The sequence below is a fragment of the Mobula birostris genome, chromosome 24, assembly GCF_030028105.1.
Source record: "Mobula birostris isolate sMobBir1 chromosome 24, sMobBir1.hap1, whole genome shotgun sequence".
Classification (NCBI taxonomy): domain Eukaryota; kingdom Metazoa; phylum Chordata; class Chondrichthyes; order Myliobatiformes; family Myliobatidae; genus Mobula; species Mobula birostris.
In genome coordinates this window covers 62,139,076-62,158,741 of record NC_092393.1, presented here as the reverse complement: position 1 = coordinate 62,158,741, position 19,666 = coordinate 62,139,076, and the positions used below count along the sequence as shown (strand labels likewise).

General features: G+C 51.9%; 1 protein-coding gene across 5 annotated transcripts; it reads left to right on the top strand.

Moving 5' to 3' along the window:
• Positions 1 to 9,749: 9,749 nt before the first annotated feature.
• wfikkn2a (info WAP, follistatin/kazal, immunoglobulin, kunitz and netrin domain containing 2a) lies at positions 9,750 to 13,164 on the top strand. Of its 5 annotated transcripts, none has more exons than XM_072241952.1 (3): positions 11,473 to 12,173; positions 12,225 to 12,379; positions 12,452 to 13,164. In XM_072241952.1, the coding sequence occupies exons 1-3, from the start codon at positions 11,528 to 11,530 to the stop codon at positions 13,091 to 13,093; spliced, it is 1,443 nt and encodes a 480-aa protein (XP_072098053.1). In that variant the 5' UTR covers positions 11,473 to 11,527; the 3' UTR covers positions 13,094 to 13,164. The 5 variants fall into 5 exon arrangements, with proteins under 5 accessions (XP_072098054.1, XP_072098053.1, XP_072098052.1 ...); XM_072241951.1 differs by having other exon boundaries at positions 11,473 to 12,197; positions 12,240 to 12,379; XM_072241953.1 differs by adding an exon at positions 9,750 to 9,825 and having other exon boundaries at positions 11,458 to 13,164.
• Positions 13,165 to 19,666: the final 6,502 nt, after the last annotated feature.

Here is a 19,666-nt window from a genome sequence, read left to right as displayed (position 1 = left end):
TCGAACTTGAGGCCTGAGAGAATCACACCCTTAGGCCAAAGAGAAGGATGCGTTAGTTAGAAAATAACACAGAATCCGGAGTGGGTGAGTAAGAAATTGGACAACAGTTTGTATCACAGAGTCATAGAACACTACAGCACAGAGGAGGCTCTTCGGCCCATCTAGATGGTGCTGAACTGTTATTCTGCACCTGGACAACAACCCTTCAAATGCCTCCCATCCATGTAATTAACCAAACTTCCCTCAAATGTTGAAATCGAACGCGCATCTTGTTCACACTCGCACCACCCTGAGTGAAGTTCGTGAAAACATCTTCAGAAATGTGAGAAGAGAAAGGGGAACGAAAACTAACCCGAGTCCCATTTGGTCTGGGGAAATGGCAGAGAAATTGAACAAACATTTTCGTCTGTCTTGATCAATGATGGAAAACCTTGGGGAACTACAGGCAGGTACAGAACAGGAAGAGAGTACCGTCATAAATAACATAGAACAGTACAGCACAGTACAGGCCCTTCGGCCCACAATGTTGTGCCGACCCTTAAATCCTGCCTCCCATATAACTTGCATAACCTGTCTAGTAGTCTCCTGAGTAAGTTAAGGGCGGTGCGGTAGTGTAACCGGCGATGGGGGTGCAGTTCCCGCCGCTGTCTGTGAGTTCTCCGGTTGATTCCCACATTCCAAGTACCTACGGGCTCGGGTTGGGAGTTGGAGACATTCCGTGTTGGTACCGGAAGCACGGCAACACTTGCGCATCCTCCAGCAAACAAGGCATTTCACGGTATGTTTTGCTCTACACGCGACAAATAAAACTAAACTTAATCTCAGATCAAGCCCCCACTCCCCCCCCACCCAAGGAAGTAGACCATTGTGGTAGTGGGAGAGCAGCAATGGTCGGCTCCTCGGGCTCGGGGAGTTGGACCGGGAGAACATCACTGGAGAAGCCTGGAGTCTCAGAAATGCAGAAGAGATGATTTCCCAGAATGCTAATGGAACTAGTCCCATATTTAACTCTCTTTCTGTGCTGGTTATATTTAAATATTCCTCATTGCAACTCTTAGTGATTTTTATGCAGTACGGCGTACTACTGTCGCCAGACAATAAATATCTCATCTGTCAGTTATAATAAACCTGAATCTGAGGGTAGGTGCGGGAGAGATCTTCCTCCTGTCGTCTGCCCGGGACTCAGCTCCCTGTCCCAACATAAGGGTCTCCATTAGGACTGACAGGAGAAATAATCTGTTCTTCAGCAGGTGAGAGTCCTGGGAATTTTCTCCCCAGGAGGGCTGTGGTGGTTGTCATCACATAGATACAATAAGTTCTTAGATGGTTGGATACAAAATGATGAGGGGTACGGATAGGGTAAACAGAGTAAATAATGGAGGGGTACAGATAGTGTAAACAGAGTAAATAATGAGGGGTACAGATAGGGTAAAGAGTAAATAATGGGGGTACAGATAGGGTAAACAGAGTAAATAATGGGGGTACAGATAGGGTAAACAGAATAAATAATGGGGGTATGGTTAGGGCAAACAGAGTAAATGACAAGGGGTACAAGTCGAATAAACAGAGTAAATGATGAGGGGTACAGATAGGGTAAACGGAGTATATAATGGGGGGATATTGTTAGGTTAAACAGAGTAAATGACAAGGGGTATAAGTGGAATAAACAGAGTAAATGATGGGGGGGGGTACAGATAGGGTAAACACCTGCACGCTCTTTCCACTGAGGTTGGGTGAAATTAGAACCGGAAGTCATGGGTTAAGGGTGAAAGGTGAACTGTTTAAGGGGTACCTGGGGGGGCGGGGGAAGCTTTTCACCCAAAGGGTGGTGAGCGTGTGCAATGAGCCGCCAGCTGAAGTGGTTACGTGTTTGATTACAACATTTAAGAGTAGTTTGGAGAAGTACACGGATGGGAGTGGTATGAGGGCTAAATCCAGCTGAGGGCCGGTGGGGCTCGGCAGAATATTAGCATGGCTCGAACGAGGTAGGCCGAAGGGTGTGCTTTTATGTATTGGGATGGTTTCCTGGAAGAGTATATTGAGAAACCAACCGAAGAATAAGCTGTTCTAGATTTGGGAGTTCGTACCTCCGCTGGCCTGCAGGTCACCCACCTCCCCCCCCCCCGTCCCCCCCGGATCAGGGTCACGTGAAGCCACGGGAGCAGGTGGGGGATGGTCGTATGGGCAACTGGTCATTTCACAAGTCCTGGTTATGTGACCACTGACGCCAGGCAGACAATCTCTGAAGAGTATTGATAATGGTTGGGGTCACCCGTCTTGTAAAGACTCTGCCCAGAAGGCAACGGCAAACTACTTCTGTACAAAAAGTTGCCAATAATAATTATGATTGCTTACGTGAACGACACGACACATGATAATAATGAGTGTATGCTGGAGCAGGGACTCGGAGGGTCCGGAGTTCGGGTCACTGGCGAGTCCTGGCTCGGTACGGAAGGCAGATAAGAAGTCCGGAATTCGAGCTCCACTGACCGGAGCCCCCAGTCTGCTGGGGATGATAACGGCCTAAATGTCTGTGAATCCACGGGTCAGCTGGAGGCTGAAGACGGCCTGTCCTGGGATTAAAAGATTGCCTTTGTGCGTGAGTGGGCGGTAGGGGGGAAGGGGCTCGTGATCTTTCTGCTAAACACGAAGGCCACGCTATTGTTGGCGCGGGAATGTGCGACCGCAGTTGCGGGCCGCCCCAGCATATCCTTTGATTGTGTTGGTTGTTAACGCAAACGGCACATTTCAGTGTACACGTGGTAAATAATTCCGAATCGGAATCGGATTACTCGACGACCTCACAGTAAAGGATCCATAGAAACCATAGAAACTACAGCACAGAAACAGGCCTTTTGGCCTTTCCCAGAGGAAAAGGCGATCGTGGGTCTTGAGGGCGAAGAGCGGGATCGGAGCTGCTGAAGGAAGTTACATTTGTGGAGGCGGGGGATCGAGAGAGGCAGGTAAGAAAGAATGCCCCCACACCCTCCTCGAGGACGGTGACTCCCCCTTCCATTGCTGGAGGAATGAGGGATCTTACTGAAACGGGATCCGGGAGGGTGCTGAGACAGGGAATACTGAGTGGATGTTTTCCCATGGCGGGGGAGGGGGCGGGGGCAGATTCTGGAACTTTAGGACAGAGGAGGAATTTCTTCTCTCTGCGATTGGTGAATCTGCAGCTCCGTCTCCCAAAGAGCCACGGAGGTGAAGTTAGAGTGCGGCCAAGGTGGGGGCTAATGGATACCGAACGACAGGCGAACGGAGCCAGGGCGGCGGGCACAGCGCAGCAGGATGGGTGGAGGCAAAAAATCCCAGTTGAAAGTTAGAACCAGACTGAAGGGCCGAATGTCTTATTTCTGTTTCTCATGTCCAGGTTCCTATTTGCGCAAGACAAGTGCGAGCGCCTCTATCCCAATGCACGGCTCAGAAGATGCCGAAATAACAAACATGAAAATTCACCTTAAATCTTGAAAGGCTGGTCAGTCCCAGGCGTGACTCCGGGTCAAGCCCCGTGTCTAGACTGAGAGTCGGGAATCTGAGGTTGTGGACTGAGCCACGGGACGTTTACCGGAGAAACTTTCCTCTCTGCTGCTGCCACTGAGTAGGAGGTACAGGAGCCTCAGGTCCCACACCACCAGGTTCAGGAACAGTTATCACTCCTCAAACATCAGGTCCCACACCACCAGGTTCAGGAACAGTTATCACCCCTCAACCGTCAGGATCCACACCACCAGGTTCAGGAACAGTTATCACCACTCAACCATCAGGACCCACACCACCAGGTTCAGGAACAGTTATCACCCCTCAACCATTAGGTCCCACACCACCAGGTTCAGGAACAGTTATCACCCCTCAACCATCAGATCCCACACCACCAGGTTCAGGAACAGTTATCACCCCTCAACCATCAGGTCCCACACCACCAGGTTCAGGAACAGTTATCACCCCTCAACCATCAGATCCCACACCACCAGGTTCAGGAACAGTTATCACCACTCAACCATCAGGTCCCACACCACCAGGTTCAGGAACAGTTATCACCCCTCAACCATCAGGTCCCACACCACCAGGTTCAGGAACAGTTATCACCCCTCAACCATCAGATCCCACACCACCAGGTTCAGGAACAGTTATCACTCCTCAACCACCAGGTCCCACACCACCAGGTTCAGGGACAGTTATCACCCCTCAACCATCAGGTTCCACACCACCAGGTTCAGGAACAGTTATCACCCCTCAACCGTCAGGATCCACACCACCAGGTTCAGGAACAGTTATCACCACTCAACCATCAGGTCCCACACCACCAGGTTCAGGAACAGTTATCACCCCTCAACCATCAGGTCCCACACCACCAGGTTCAGGGACAATTATTACCCCTCAACCATCAGGTCCCACACCACCAGGTTCAGGAACAGTTATTACCCCTCAACCATCAGGTCCCACACCACCAGGTTCAGGGACAGTTATCACCCCTCAATCATCAGGTCCCACACCACCAGGTTCAGGAACAGTTATCACCCCTCAACGATCAGGTCCCACACCACCAGGTTCAGGAACAGTTTTCACTCGTCAACCATCAGGTCCCACACCACCAGGTTCAGAAACAGTTATTACCCCTCAACCATCAGGCTCCTGAACCAGTGGGGATAACTTCACTCACCTCAACTCTGAATTGGCTGCCCTTTCCACAACCTGTGGGCTCACTTTCAACGACTCTGCAACTCGTGTTCTCAGTGTTTATTTATTTATTCATTTACTTGTGTTTTTTTTGCGTTTTGCACATTGGTTGTTTGTCGGTTTTCGTATGTAGTCTTGCTTTCCACCGGTCTATCTTTTCTTCATCGATTCTATTGTATTTCTTTGTTCTACTGCGAATGCCTGCAAGAGAATTCATCTCAGAGGAGTATTAAGTGACATTTACATACTTTGATAACAAATTTACTTTAAACTTTGACACAGTTGCTGTTCGTTCAGAAGCAGAGGAGGTTGATAACATTGACGGTGGGAAGGACTGGTGAGAAGCCGGTGGGACAGGGATTGGCCCTTCGGCGCGCGATATCGCTGCAAAACTCGATGCTAAATTAAGCCCCTCTTCCGACACATGACCCATATCCCTCCATTCCCCGCACTTTCATGTGACAACCTAAAAGCCTCTTAATCAAACTGCATCACCGCATTGTGCAGAAACCGCGCTGCAGCCGACAGGAAGACTACAACGGGTGGTCATAACTGCCCAAAGCATCAGCGGCATCGGCCTCCCTGCCAGCAAGGGCATGCACTGTCCCAGCCGCCCTGCTCATTGACTGTCCCACTCCCAGCAGGGAGGAGGCTACGTAGCCGGGACCACCAGACTCAGAATCAGTTCCTTTCCCCAAGCAGTAAGGCTGATCAACACCCCCACCCACTAGCTCCACCACCACTTTATTATTTCCAGTCAGTCACCTTGTGTACAGCCTAACAAAACTTTATGGACAGACACCCAATCTCTCTGTATACCAGCTATTTATATTTATTGTTTTTATCATTGTGTTCTTTACCTTACTGTGCGTTTTTTTTTGTGTTGCATGGGACCCAGAATAACAATTATTTCGTTCTCCTTCACACTGTGTACTGGAAATGAAATTAACAATCTTATGATGCTCTTGAGAAACGTCCCTATCAAATGCCTCCACCACCGTTCCTAGCAACACGTTGCAGACACCCGCCGCTCTCTGAGTAAAATAAACTGCCCCACGCATCTCCGCTTAAACACGAGCCTCCTGACAGCGGGATCTTGAGAGAGGGACCGCGGCACAAAGAACAAGGTCGAAGGGGGCGAGCGCAGCAGTGGGAGAAACAGCCAGTACGGGCTCGATGGGCCCAATGGCTTCCTCCTGTGCAGTGGGATGTTTTGCGAGAACACTGCGCATTGTGTAACGTGTTGACAGACAGTCCCGCTGCAGGGCGCCGGCGAGCGAGGCTCCACACTGTTCGGCTGGGCCCGGTTGTGGGAGTTCCGCTCCTGGCTGGTCACAGTCAAGGTGTGGACGCAGACAAAGGCACCCTTCAATACGGGGCGCATGTCGGGACCCCAGACTCAGCGCTCCTGGGGCCGCTTTGCAATTCACTCTGACAGGCCGCTGTGCTCGGGGCTGTCGGGAGGGATGGGCAGGGCCTGAAGTCTCTGGGAAACTGCTCTGTCTGGGAAAGCGCCGTAGCTCGGAGCGCAGGGAGAGGGTAATTGACGAAAAACACCGAGAGAAAAGGGTGGAATGAGGGAAACACAGAGGCCGCAGACACCGCGACCCGGAGCAACCAGTCTAGCCGTTGGAGGGTGTCGGCGGGTCGAGCAACATCTGAGAGGGCGCACTAAGTATTGGCTAACCTGCTGTTTCCACAGATACTGCCCGATCCGGTGAGTCCCTCCAGCGGTTAGTAACCGGGCGGGATCGGGGCTTCCCACCGAACTGGGGGCCGGGCTCTCGCAGGCCCCAGGAGCGGGGATATTGGCTGCATCCACGGAATCAACGAATTCGCCCAGCAAGGATCGGCGGGGGGTGGGCTGGAGAGAAGGGGAGAGCTGGGTGACTGGTTATTTGTGTCTACCACCCCCGCCCTTACCACAAAACACCACGGGCACTCGGAGTTAAACCGAGGGCGCTTCGTACACCATCCGCTGAAGTTCTGCGGCACCCACAATAACATACTCCAGTGTCCCCGATCTATCCCGGCTGGGAAACCATTGTCCCGGCACTCACCTTCTCAACCCCTAAACAACCTTACCTTGCATTGAGACCACGCCGCCATTCAGGTAAACGCCAATGGACCCAGCCAAGGAGGAGGATTTGATAGAGGTGTGCAAGATGATAGACACGTTAGGGGCATTTAAGAAACTCTTGGGCATATGGATGATAGTAAAATGGAGGGCTTTTTGGAAGAGCAGGGGTTAGACTGATGTTGGAGAAGTTTAAATGTCGACACAACCTGGTGGGCCGAAGCGCCACGCCACGTGTCAATCCCATGGTTTGCGAGGTGCTGGGTAACCCCGGTGAGTATTTGCGGTACATTTTGCAGACCTTGCACAACCCGGCTACTCCAACCGCACATTTCACACCCGTGACCATGGCCGCTGGCGGATGGGGCACCGTCCTGGATGGTGTCCCAGCTTGTGGGAGTCGTCACGTCACTCATCCAGGCCGGCGGGAAATGTTCGGGCACACTCCTGACTCGTGCCTTGCACATGGCGAAAGGGATTGGAGACCCAGGAGCGCCTCACCCCCAGCGGAATCACCAGCCTCGGCCCAGGCTGACCCGGCCGAGTTCCCGGCGAACGGTCATTCTCAGTATGGTATAGTGGGGGACCCCGCCTCTGTAATTGCCAGTATGGTACAGTGGGGACCCCGCCACCGTAATTCCCAGTATGGTACAGTGGGGACCCCGCCACTGTAATTCCCAGTATGGTACAGTGGGGACCCAGCCACTGTAATTCCCAGTATGGTATAGTGGGGACCCCGCCTCTGTAATTGTCGTTGTAAGTGAAAAGTATACCAGTATAGCGCAGACAGAAACAGGCCCTTCGTTCTATCTAGTTCGTCCTGTTATTCTGCCTAGTCCCGTCAACCCATACCTGGACCTTAGCTCTCCCACCCATGTACTTATCCAAATTTCTCTTAAATGTTGAAATCTAATCTACTTCTACCACTTCCGCTTGCAACGCGTTCCATCCTCTCACTATTCTCAGTGAAGAATCTCCCCCTGCCTCAGATTCCCCTTAAATATTTCACCTTTCTCCCTTAACCTATGACCTCTACTTCGAGTCTCCCCAGTCTCAATGGTAAAAGCCTTGCTTGCACATACCACACCTACACTCCTCAGAATGGTGGATACCAGATCGCGTGGTGAGACTTCTGGTGGCCTGGTCTGAACGTGGTCCAGGTCTTGCTTCCCGCGGGCTCGGCTGCTGAAGTTACTGAACTGTGCTGACCAGAATTGAATACTTAGATTTTTTTTTCGGTAAACATCCCCAACTTCGGACCTTCTGCCGGAAGGGAGATCATTTGTGAAGCCGATGGCCGTGGCCTGGACACTGCCCCGAGGAACTCCCGCAAGGATGTCTTCGGGTTGGGGTCGACTCATTTCAAAACACCCCCACTGTGGGTGGTTTTATCCCGTCCAAAAGACCATCAGACAATGGGCCATTCAGCCCATCCGGTCTGCTGCAGCACCCCACCGTGGCTGATCCATGGTCCCTCTCAGCCCCATCCTGCCTCTTCCCCGTAACCTTTGATGTCCTGACTAATCAAGAACCTATCAACCTCCACTTTAAATACACTCCACGACTTGGCCCTCTAGTCCGTGACAACGAATTCCACAGATTCTCTGTCCCTTTGCTAAAGAAATTCCTCGTCTCTGTTCTAAAGAGACGTCTTTATATTCTGAGACTGTGCTCTCCAGTCCTAGACTCCCCCACTGTAGGAAACATCCTCACCACATCCACTCTATCTGTGTCCTCCGGTCCGAGACTCCCCCACTATAGGAAACATCCTTACCACATCCACTCTATCTGTGCCCTCTGGTCCGAGACTCCCCCACTGCAGGAAACATCCTCTCCACATCCACTCTATCGAGGCCTTTCAATATTCGATAGGTTTCAATGAGATCCTCCTCCCTCATTCTTCTAAACTCCAACGAGTACAGACCCCGAGTCATCAAACGCCCCCCTTACCGGAGCGTCTTCCCTTTGAAACTCATTGTCCCGATGACACGGAAAACAGGGATAAATGGCGAGGAAGTCGCTGGAGATGTGCGAAGAGAATGAAGCTCCTCGGCGAAGTGGGCGTCCCCGCGCTGGGAGAACCGAGCAAACACGCGGGAGGCGCGGGGAATAAAGCACTCGTTCCGTCAGTGCGGAGTACAGAAGTGTCTTTCCAGTGGAGGCAGATGCCCCGTGAAGCGAGACTGTTCAAAAGTGAATTCATTATCAAAGTCCATATATGTCACCATGTGCAACCCTGAGATTCATTTTCTTGCGGGAATTCACAGTAAGTATCACGAAACACAACAGAACCAAGGGAAAACCTCACGTGACGAAGATGGACGAATTGGGAGAGTGCAAAAGACAAGACTGTGCAAATACAAGAAATAATAACAAACAAATAAACAATAAACAACGGGAGCACGAGACCTGGAGATAATTACCGACAACATGTGGTTGTCTCTCTGTGGTTCCCGCCAAGTTCCAAAACGTGAACCCCGTTCCCCTGGACCCGGACCCCGGCCCCGACCCCGGGTGTCCGGTAGCTGTACTGTATACTCATGCTCCACACACCGTCTCAGCACCCGCACCAGGCCCAAGGGTCACGGCACCAGTTAGTTACTGTCACCGTGAGACGCTCCAGGGTGAGAGTGCCAGATTTAACCCAGACACGTCCTCCGGGGCAGCGTATAAATAGACAGGGAACGAAATCGGAAATCTCATTAAGTGTTAGCGTTTCCAAAACTCACCAGGCGCTGCAAGTCACTAATCCGGGGCTACCCATCCAGAGCGAGACAGGAGCGGTACCAGAGAGCGGGAGAGCAGCGGGGCGCCGGCAGAGGGGAAGCGTACAGGATTGATGACAGATAGGTCGCTCCCCTGACCATTCATCGCCTCCAGCTGCCACAGCCATGTACCGCATCTCCGCACCGAGCCTCCTTCTCTCGCTGCTCCTCCCGATCTGCGTGGACAACGTGCCGGTGTCTCGGATCAAATACTCCCACGCCGGGATCTGCCCGAACGAGATGAGCCCCAGCCTCTGGGTGGACGCGCAGAGCACTTGCTCCCGGGAGTGTGAGGCGGACCAGGTAACGGCCGCCCCGACTGCATCCTCACAGCCCCGCGCCACTCGCCCGACCCCTCGCTCCCCACCCGATATTCCCAGCTGCCGGGGTCCGTCCGGAGTCTGACAGCGGGGAATATCCGAAAGTTTGGGAATGTTCCTTCGCTCGCTCCCGTCCCGGTTCTCGGGACGCTACACCGCTCGGGCTCCTGCTTTGGGATGATTTAGGATTTGAGGAGTGCCAAATGTCGTTCGCCGACCGCGCCACCTCTCCCGATTAGTCTATTAAAAATAATTGAACAGCTGCGCTTTATCCAGGTGTTTGAATCAGTCTGGGTACTGACCAAAATCTCCGGGCGGCGAGACCCCGGCCGTTCCGTGTCCGCGCCAGTTCCCTTTCCACCGGTGCAAGCTGGTAACGGGTCGGGAGACACGCATTAGGCGGGACGGGAGGTTTTATTTAGGCAAGAGAGGACCCGCTAAGGCAGCGCGGGGCTTCCAATTCCACCGTCCCCAGAAACCTCCTTCCAGCGCAGGACGGCTCGCCGGCGGACACCACAATTCGCCCGGCTCCCGCACGTTAATCTGTCAATGGAGCGATCGTTAAAGCCGTTGTGTGCTGCGTTAACCGGATACAAATACCGCCGGAGGAACAAAGGGGCTTTGGGCTTCGGGCTAGCGGCCCCAGCCAGTGAACGGGGGAAGGGGCAGAGGAGTGAGGGTGAGGGGGAGGGGAACGGGTCGCCGACGGGCTCGCAGCTGAGGTGGAGAGTAAAAGTGGGAGTGGGGGGGGGCGGGACGCAGAGGACATTGTGAGGCGCTAAGATTAGAGTGCGGAGGGAGACGGTGAGGGAGGGTGCCTACACCCTCTGTAACTCAGTCCTGGGGGAGCCACGGAGTCGGACCACAGTTTCCAAAGAGAACCCGGTTTTCGCGGCCGCCGTTGTGTCAGGGGGAGAGAGCGAGAGAGACCCGACTGAAGACGGGAGCCCGATAAATCCATCGGACGGGCTTCTCCTGGGGCGGTGGGGCTGGTTGCGTGTACCCGCACATCCATAACCAGATACTTATGGTGGTGGGTGACTGTCCCCGGCGGAGGCACGGGTCAGGGAGAGCCTGAAACAGGGAAATCGGGCACGGGAGGAATCCGCGTCCCCACTCGCGCCGGCTCTCCGGATGGGGACAGGGAAGCTTCAGTACTGTATTCCCCCAACCCTAAACTAACCTGGGGGGAGGGGGGCTCCGGCGCGGGGCGAGAGGGCACAACAGGAACTCCCTGATGGGATTAAACGGCGGGTGGGCTCAGCCGGTTTCACCCAGAACAATATGTCATGCACTGGATGGACTGAACAATCTCCTCCTGTGCCCTCAGACGCTCTCCCTCACACCCCACCCGTGTCTGAGAAATCCTTCTCCGCCCCCCCCAACCCCCGCCATTTATGTAGGATCTGTCACGGGAAGGGCTAAACCACCTTTCGCCTTGGCTCAGTGTAGTGCGGAGGGAGCGCCCCTCGGCGGGAGGGAGCGCCGCAGAGCGTGCGGAGGGAGCTCCCAAACCCCGGCTGATGAGGGGGTGGTCGTGTCGTCCCAACACCACCCACAGGCCTGCCCTGCTGTGCGCGGTCCCGCCAACCTCTGCTCTTTTGCCTTTCCGCAGGACTGCGAGACCTTCGAGAAGTGCTGCCCCGAACGTGTGCGGCTCCCGGAGCTGCGTGGCGGCCCGCTACATGGCGCTGAAGGGCCGGAAGGGTCCGATGGGCATGCCGCGGGGCGCCAGCTGCGACCGCTTCATGTGCGCCCAGCAGGGGTCCGAGTGCGACATCTGGGACGGGCAGCCGGTGTGCAAGTGCCGGGATCGCTGCGAGAAGGAGCCGCACTTCACCTGCGCCTCGGACGGCCTCACCTACTACAACAAGTGCTACATGGACGCGGAGGCGTGCACCAAGGGTATCACCCTGACCGTGGTCACCTGCACCCACCGCTTCGGCAGCCTCAGCACCAGCGCGCCGTCGCCGCTCCCGCACACCACCCCGCGCCCCACCCCGGCGAGCGCGCTCACCACGGCACAGGGCGTACTCGCGCCCGCGCTCCTCTCCACGCCCGTGCCCCAGTCCATCTACGTGGGCGGCACCGCCAGCTTCCTGTGCGACGTCAGCGGGCGCCCGCGGCCCGACATCACGTGGGAGCGGCGGCTCGAGGGCGGGCCCCACGTGGTTCTGCGACCCAATCACGTGCGCGGCAACATGGTGGTGACCAACATCGGCCAGCTGGTCATCTACAACGCGCAGCTGCAGGACGCGGGCACCTACACGTGCACGGCGCGCAACGCCGGCGGCGCCGTGAGCGCGCACTTCCCCTTCTCAGTCATCCGGCGCGAGGCGCTGGTGCCCGACGGCGGCAGCACCAACAGCAGCGGCGGGGGAGGCGGGGGCACGGGAGCGGGCGGCGGGGGCGCGCTCCCCGCCCGCGAGTGCCTGCGGCGGCCCGACCGCCAGCCCTGCGGTCCCGGGAACGCGCAGCACGTCCGCTGGTTCTATGATGCCAAGAAGAACAACTGCTTCACTTTCACCGCCTGCGGGGCTGGGAACGGGAGCAGGAACGTCAACGGGGACCGGGGCGGGGGGACCGGGACCGGGAGCGGGGACGGGGAGGGCGGCCTCGGCCACTTCGGCAGCTACGAGGCGTGCATGGGGAGCTGCATGGACGAGCCGGTGAACATCTGTAGCCTGCCGGCGCTGCAGGGCAGCTGCAAGGTGTGGGAGCCCCGCTGGGCGTACAGCAGCGTCCACCGGCAGTGCCAGTCGTTCATTTACGGCGGCTGTGGCGGCAACGAGAACAACTTCGAGAGCCGGGAGACGTGCGAGGAGATCTGCCCGTACCCCCGGAACCAGCACTGTAAGCCCTGCAAGCCTCGCTTCAAGATCGTCACCAGCTACTGCAAGAGCGACTACGTGATCGTGGGGCGCGTGACCGAGCTGGCCGAGGAGACCGACTCCGGCCGCGCGCTCTTCACCGTCGACCGGGTGCTGAAGGACGAAAAGATGGGGCTGCAGTTCTTTGGCAGCGAGGTGCTGGAGATCACGCTGCTGAACATGGACTGGAACTGCCCCTGCCCCAACATGACCAGCGAGGACGGGCCGCTCATTGTCATGGGCGACGTGCTCAATGGTATGGCCACCCTACAGCCACACAGCTTCGTCCGGCCCCTCAGCGACAAGCGCATCAAGAAGCTGGCCGAAGTCAAGGAGAAGAAGACGTGTGACCTGCTGAGGGAGCTGACCGGCCTGCAGTAGCCCGGCACCGCTCCCCAGGCAGCTGAGGTTGGCGGCTGGGCAGTTGGCTAGGATTGGTCCTAAAGCAGCACTGGCCCAGTTGCGATCAATGGCTCAGTCCAGGTCAATGGTCCAGTCCCACCCACTCAGTGGTACGATTTGAGTCACTGGTACAGTCCCAGTTAGTAGTCCATTCTGGGTCAGTGATCCAGTCCAGCTTAGTGGTCAGTCCCTGTCAGTAGTCTAATCTGTGGTCTGGTTCAGCCCTCATCAATGTTCTGGTCCAGGTAAACGGACTAGTTGAAGTCAACAGTCCAGTCCAGGTCTTTTGTCCATTCCTTGTCGGTGTTATGGTCCAGGTAAACGGACTAGTTGAATTCAATGGTCACTTGTCCGGTTTTGATTAATTGAGCAATTTTAGCCGATGGGTGGTGCTGTTTACTAGACCACTACTAGTGAATACTGGTCACTGAGCCAATTCTGTTTAATGTGGTTAAATAGAATTGGCATGGTGTGGTTAATGGATTGATATTGGCCAAAGAGCTGGTTCTGGTCAACGGTTTATTTTAGGACAATGCATTGGTTCTGGCCAAAGTTGTAATTCATGGTATATAGGTACACTTTTATGGGCAACTATTGGTTAATTGACAAGTTTTTATCAATAGACCGGTTCAGTCTTTGAACCAGTACTGGTCAATCACCCACTTCAGCTTCATGGATCAGTTATGGTTCATGGAGCAATTCAGGCTCTCGGTGCGAGTGGGGGTGCGGTTAGTTGTAGTCTGGGTCTGTTACTGGATCAGTTTTGGTCTGTGGGAGAATCTGGTCAGTGCATTGATCTGGTTGATGGGCCGGTATTGGTCAATGAGTTGGAACTAACAATTGGTTGCTTTATCAGCCAATTCTGGTCAATGAGCTTGTTGCTGGTAAATGGCTTGTTGTGGTTGGTGGGACAAATCTGGTTATTGGAATGGTTCTAGTCAAGGCCCTGTGTTCCAGATCTAGTCAACATGCTGATTCTCTGCAAGGGCTCTGCTAAGCAATAGGCCAGTACTGGTTAGTGGGTTATTCCTGGTCAACTGCTGTTAATTAATTATCTAGTTATGGTGTTTGGGTACAAATGGACTATAAACCATTCTGGTTAATTGATCTTCCTGATCAAATGGTAGGTTCTGATAAGTTTCCACATAGGACGATGGGACGATAGGTTAATCAGTCCATTTGTTGGCCAGTTCCGCTCAGTGGTCACTATTTGTCTAATTGATGGGTTTGTTCTGGTCAGTGAACTGGTTTTGATTAGTTCAGTGGTCCTAGTGAACATCTTGTTCTGGTTAAGGGATTACTTTTGTTCTAAGTCGGGGGTTCCTAACCTTGCTTGATGGTATTGGTCCATGCCATAAAAAAGGTTGGGAACTATGGTCTAAGACTAAATGATGGTATTGGTCAGTGAGCCATTGTGGACAATGGCCAGTGCTGGTGAATGGGTAACTGTTGGTGATTTGGCCAATCCCTGGTCAATAGGCAACAGGTTAATTGACTGGTTCTGGTCAAGAGGCCAATTCTCATTATTGGGATAGTGCTAGTTAAAGTTTCAAGTAAATTTAGAATCAAAGTACTTTGATATTTGAAGTCAATTAATGGGCTGGTAATGGTTAATGGTAAATGAGTGGTTTTGCTTTCAGAGTTAATGGACCAGTTCCGGTCAAGAGGCCACATCTAGTTAATTGATTGTTCTGGTTAGTGGTGTTATGGATAATGGGATCTGGTTGTGGTCAGTGGGCCATTTGTGGTCAACACGCTGGATACGTCCAACTGACCGATTCTAATTCCAGATAAATGACTAATTCTAATTCAGATGCTGGTTCAAGTTAATGAACAAGTTCTTGATAATGAGTGGAGCTAGCATGTTAACCAGTCTCCATGCTTGAACGAGGCCCTTGCTCGTTATCTTGTAAAAGCATGGGGACTGATTAATGCGTGCTTCTGGTTTCTAGACCAGTTCTAGTGGATGGGCCAGTCTTGGTCAATGGGCCAATCCTAGTCAATCAGTCAGTCCTGGTCAGCGGGTCAGTCCTAGTCAAGGGGCCAATCCTAGTCAATGGGCTAGTCTTAGTCAAGGGGCTCGTTCTGGTCAGTGGGCCAATCCTAGTCAATGTCCAATCCTAGTTAAGGGGCCAATCCTGGTCAATGGACCAATCCTAGTCAAGGGGCCATTTCTAGCCATTGGGCTAGCCTTGGTCAATAGGCCAGTTAGTCCTGGTCAATAGGGCTCTACTTCTCCAGAATTCCATACAGAACAAAAGATATCAGTGAAAAGTTTCTGTAAAAGGAGTCTCACTTTTGACAAATTAAATAAGCACTTACTTTAGATTTAGTGTGTGTGACCCAAATAGTAGAGGAGGTCTTGTCCTACTGGTGGGCCTGGGTGGTGATGTGTTGAGCTTTAGTGGAGTGCAGTTCACTGTGAGATGTCCCTCTGGTTAGGATTACTGGGTTATGCCAGATTCCCAGGCTGTGGTTACACTGCTGCCATGTTTGTGCCTCTCCTCCTCCTACTGCAGTTGGATCAGCTCTCACCATCTGACATCATGCCCAGAATCCACCAATCAAAATGGGACATTGATTGGAATGTTGCCTTGTGACGTTACTGGTGTAGACACTCCTGAGATTCCAGAGGCAGCACAGGTGCCTGAAAACGTCACTGCATTGGAGAGGGTGTCCTCCCTGGCCCTCACAGCGGCTGAGCGATAACTCTAGGAATGGTCACAGTCTGTGCAACCGATCCCAACCCTTTGCAGCAAGAATGGGTAGGGGGAGGGAAAAATACCGAGCCTTGCTCCTTCCTCTGTCCCAGACATCACTCTGATAGTCCTGACACCCCTCTTTGCTTCCCTGATGCAGCCTCCCAATGAGATGCTGTCACTTCCTCTGGCTCCGTGCATCATAACCTGGCCATGAGGGGCCAATTGGTAATAGGCACTCTCCCCTCTCCCCCGAACAGCACAGCTGATGGCCAGTGCGGAGTATCCAAGGACATGGATGGTGAGTTCAAATCTCATCTCCTCCCAGTAGGTTACCTCCCATTCACTGCCCAGACCCAAGACTCACATGTGAACAGAACATAGAATTTTATAGCACAGTACACACCCTTCAGCCCACACAGTTGTGCCAACCTTTTAACCTACACTAAGATCAATCTAACCCTTCCCTCCCACATAGACCTCCATTTTTCTATCCTCCACATCCCTGCCTATGAATCTTTGGATTGTTTACCACCACCCCCGGCAGCGTGTTACAGCCACCCACCCCACTCTGTGTAAAAAAAAAACTATCACATCCCCTCTATACTTTCCTCCAATCACTTTAAAATTATGCCCTCACTTCCACCCTGGGAAAACGTCTCTGGCTGTCCACTCGAGCTATACCTCTTATCGTCTTGTACACCTCTATCAAGTTACATCTCATTCTCCTTCACTCCAAAGAGAAAAGCCCTAGCTCGCTTAGCCTATCCTTACAGGACATGCTGTCCAGTCCAAGCAGAGTCCTGGTAAATTTCCTCTGCACATCCTTTCTGTAATAAAGTGACCAGAACTGAATGCTGAATACTACAAGTGTGGTCTAACTAGGTCTTATAGAGCTGCAATATCTCACAGCTTTTGAACACAATTTCCAAACAACTGAAGGCCAACACACAGTATGCCATCTTAACTGTCCTATCTACTTGTGCAGCAACTTCGAGGGATTTATGGACATGGACAGACGCTGGAGCAAAGTTGGCATGAAATCAGAGACACCACCTGCCACACCCTCCCAACTCGCTACTTAATCCATTGAACCGAACCTTGTCAAGGCTAATATTTCAGTCTGTGCCATTACCCGCAAATCAGAGAGACCTCAGGACCACTTCAGCATCAAGGAGACTCTGGGCAACCTCCGTCACTCTATAGACACCCAGGATGTAGACCACAAACTACAGATTTGTAACTTCTAGCCCCACTGGACACTTAGGTCCCAACATTTCAAAGGGCATTTGGAACAGCTTTATCCTCTCTCTAATCTCTGATGTCTACCCTAGATGTAATGTTGAATATTTATAAGGCATTGGTCAGATGACACGGAGTATTGTTAGCAGCTGTGGGCCCCTTAGCCAAGAAAGAATATGCTGGCATTGGAGGGGGTTGAAAGAAGGTTCAAGAGAATTATCCTGGGAATGAAAGGGTTAATGTATGAGGAGACCTTGATGGCTCTGGGCCTATTCTCACTGAAGTTTATAAGGATGAGGGGTGTTCTCATTGAAACCTATTGAGTATTGAATGGACTAGATAGAGTGGATATAGAGAGAATGTTTCCTATAGTGGGGAGTCTAGGACCAGAGGGCATAGCCTCAGAGTACAATGACGTCCCTTTGGAACAGAGATGAGGAGGAATTTCTTTAGCCAGTTGGTGGTGAATCTGTGGATTCTTTGCCACAGACAGCTGTGGAAGCCAAGTTATTGGGTATATCTAAAGCGATGGTTGATAGGTTTCTGATTAGTAAGGGTGTCCGAGGTTACGGGGAGAAGGCAGGAGAATGGGGTTGAGAGAGATAATAAATCAGCCATGATGGAATGATGGAGCAGACTCAATGGGTCGAGCAACCTAATTCTATTCCAATGTCTTATGGTGTGCGATGGGACAGAGATGTTTGAGGTGGGAACAGGCAATTTCTTTTCAAAGTAATTTGAAATATTAAACCTCTGCTGGTGTGAGCTCTTGGTAGGGTTAGGGTTACACAGAGGGATGAGATAAATGAATCCAATTTTGTAAATAGCTCTGTAATCAATTCCAGTCAGAACAAAAAGTTTGTAGAATGTTGGTGATTTTACTGTGAATGAATTTATAATGATGATGTGAATACTATTTATTTGTACCTGAATCTAGAGCCAATCTTTTCAATTGATTAAATATCAATATTCAATCTCTAATAAAGTATTGATTGAATTTGACTCTGGTCTTGTTCATTCACCCTCATGGATACATATACTAACGACCAGTCAGCTGACAAGTGTCTGTGGGCTTCCTACTCGGAAATGCTTCTGTGCTGCACGTCTCCCCATGGATCTCTCACTGAACTCCATACTTCACAAGAAAACGGCTCATCACTGAGTCCATTAGAGACCTGGCGAGACACACACAGTCTCACATCACTGGTTCCAGAGGGGTCTGGGAAATCGGCTACATAATTCCTTGAAAATAGCAACACAGGTAGACAGGGGAACACAAGGGATTCTGCAGATACTGGAAATCCAGAGCAACACAGAAACACAGAAAATGCCGGAGGAACTCAGCAGGTCGGGCAGCATCTACAGAGGGGAATAAACAGTTAATGTTTCATACCGAGACCCTTCTTCAGGGCTGGAAAGGGAGCCTTTGGCACATTGGCCTTCATAAATCAAACTATTGAGCACAGGAGTTGCGATGTTATTCTGACATTGTGTAAAGCATAGGTAACATTTAGAGTAATGGTCACTTAACTACAGGAAAGATATCAAAATATTAAAAGAATACAGAGAAAATTACAAGGATGTTGCCAGGTCTTGAAAACCTGAAGTAATAAGCAAAGGTTTGTTGGTACTTTATTCCCTGGAGCATAGGAGAAAGAGGGAAGATTTGATAAAGGTATACAAAATTCTGAGGATATAGATAGGATAAATGCAAGCAGGCTTTTCCACTGAGATTGAGTGAAACTCGGACTAAATGTCATGGGTTAAGGGTGAAAGGTGAAATGTTTAAGGGCAACTTCATCACTCAGAGGGTGGTGAGCGAATGGGATGAGTGCCCAGCGGAAGTGGTGGATGCAGGTTCAATTTCAACGTTTAGGAGAAGTTTGGATTGGTATGTGGAGGGAAGTTTGGATTGGTATGTGGAGGGAAGTTTGAATTGGTATGTGAAGAGGAGTTTGGATTGGTATGTGGAGGGAAGTTTGGATTGGTATGTGGAGGGAAGTTTGGATTGGTATGTGGAGGGAAGTTTGGATTGGTATGTGGAAGGAAGTTTGGATTGGGTATGTGGATGGAAGTTTGGATTGGTATGTGGAGGGAAGTTTGGATTGGTATGTGGAGGGAAGTTTGGATTGGTATGTGGAGGGAAGTTTGGATTGGTATGTGAAGAAGGAGTTTGGATTGGTATGTGGAAGGAAGTTTGGATTGGGTATGTGGAGGGAAGTTTGGATTGGTATGTGGAGGGAAGTTTGGATTGGTATGTGGAGGGAAGTTTGGATTGGTATGTGGAGGGAAGTTTGGATTGGTATGTGGATGGGAAGTTTGGATTGGTATGTGGAGGGAAGTTTGGATTGGTATGTGGAGGGAAGTTTGGATTGGTATGTGGAGGGAAGTTTGGATTGGTATGTGGAGGGAAGTTTGGATTGGTATGTGGAGGGAAGTTTGGATTGGTATGTGAAGAGGAGTTTGGATTGGTATGTGAAGAAGGAGTTTGGATTGGGTATGTGGAGGGAAGTATGGATTGGTATGTGGAGGGAAGTTTGGATTGGGTATGTGGAGGGAAGTTTGGATTGGTATGTGGAGGGAAGTTTGGATTGGTATGTGGAGGGAAGTT

Coding starts and splice junctions, on each gene's coding strand:
- wfikkn2a (XM_072241953.1), top strand. CDS start 11,528: ATGGCGCTGAAGGGCCGGAAGGGTCCGATGGGCATGCCGCGGGGCGCC.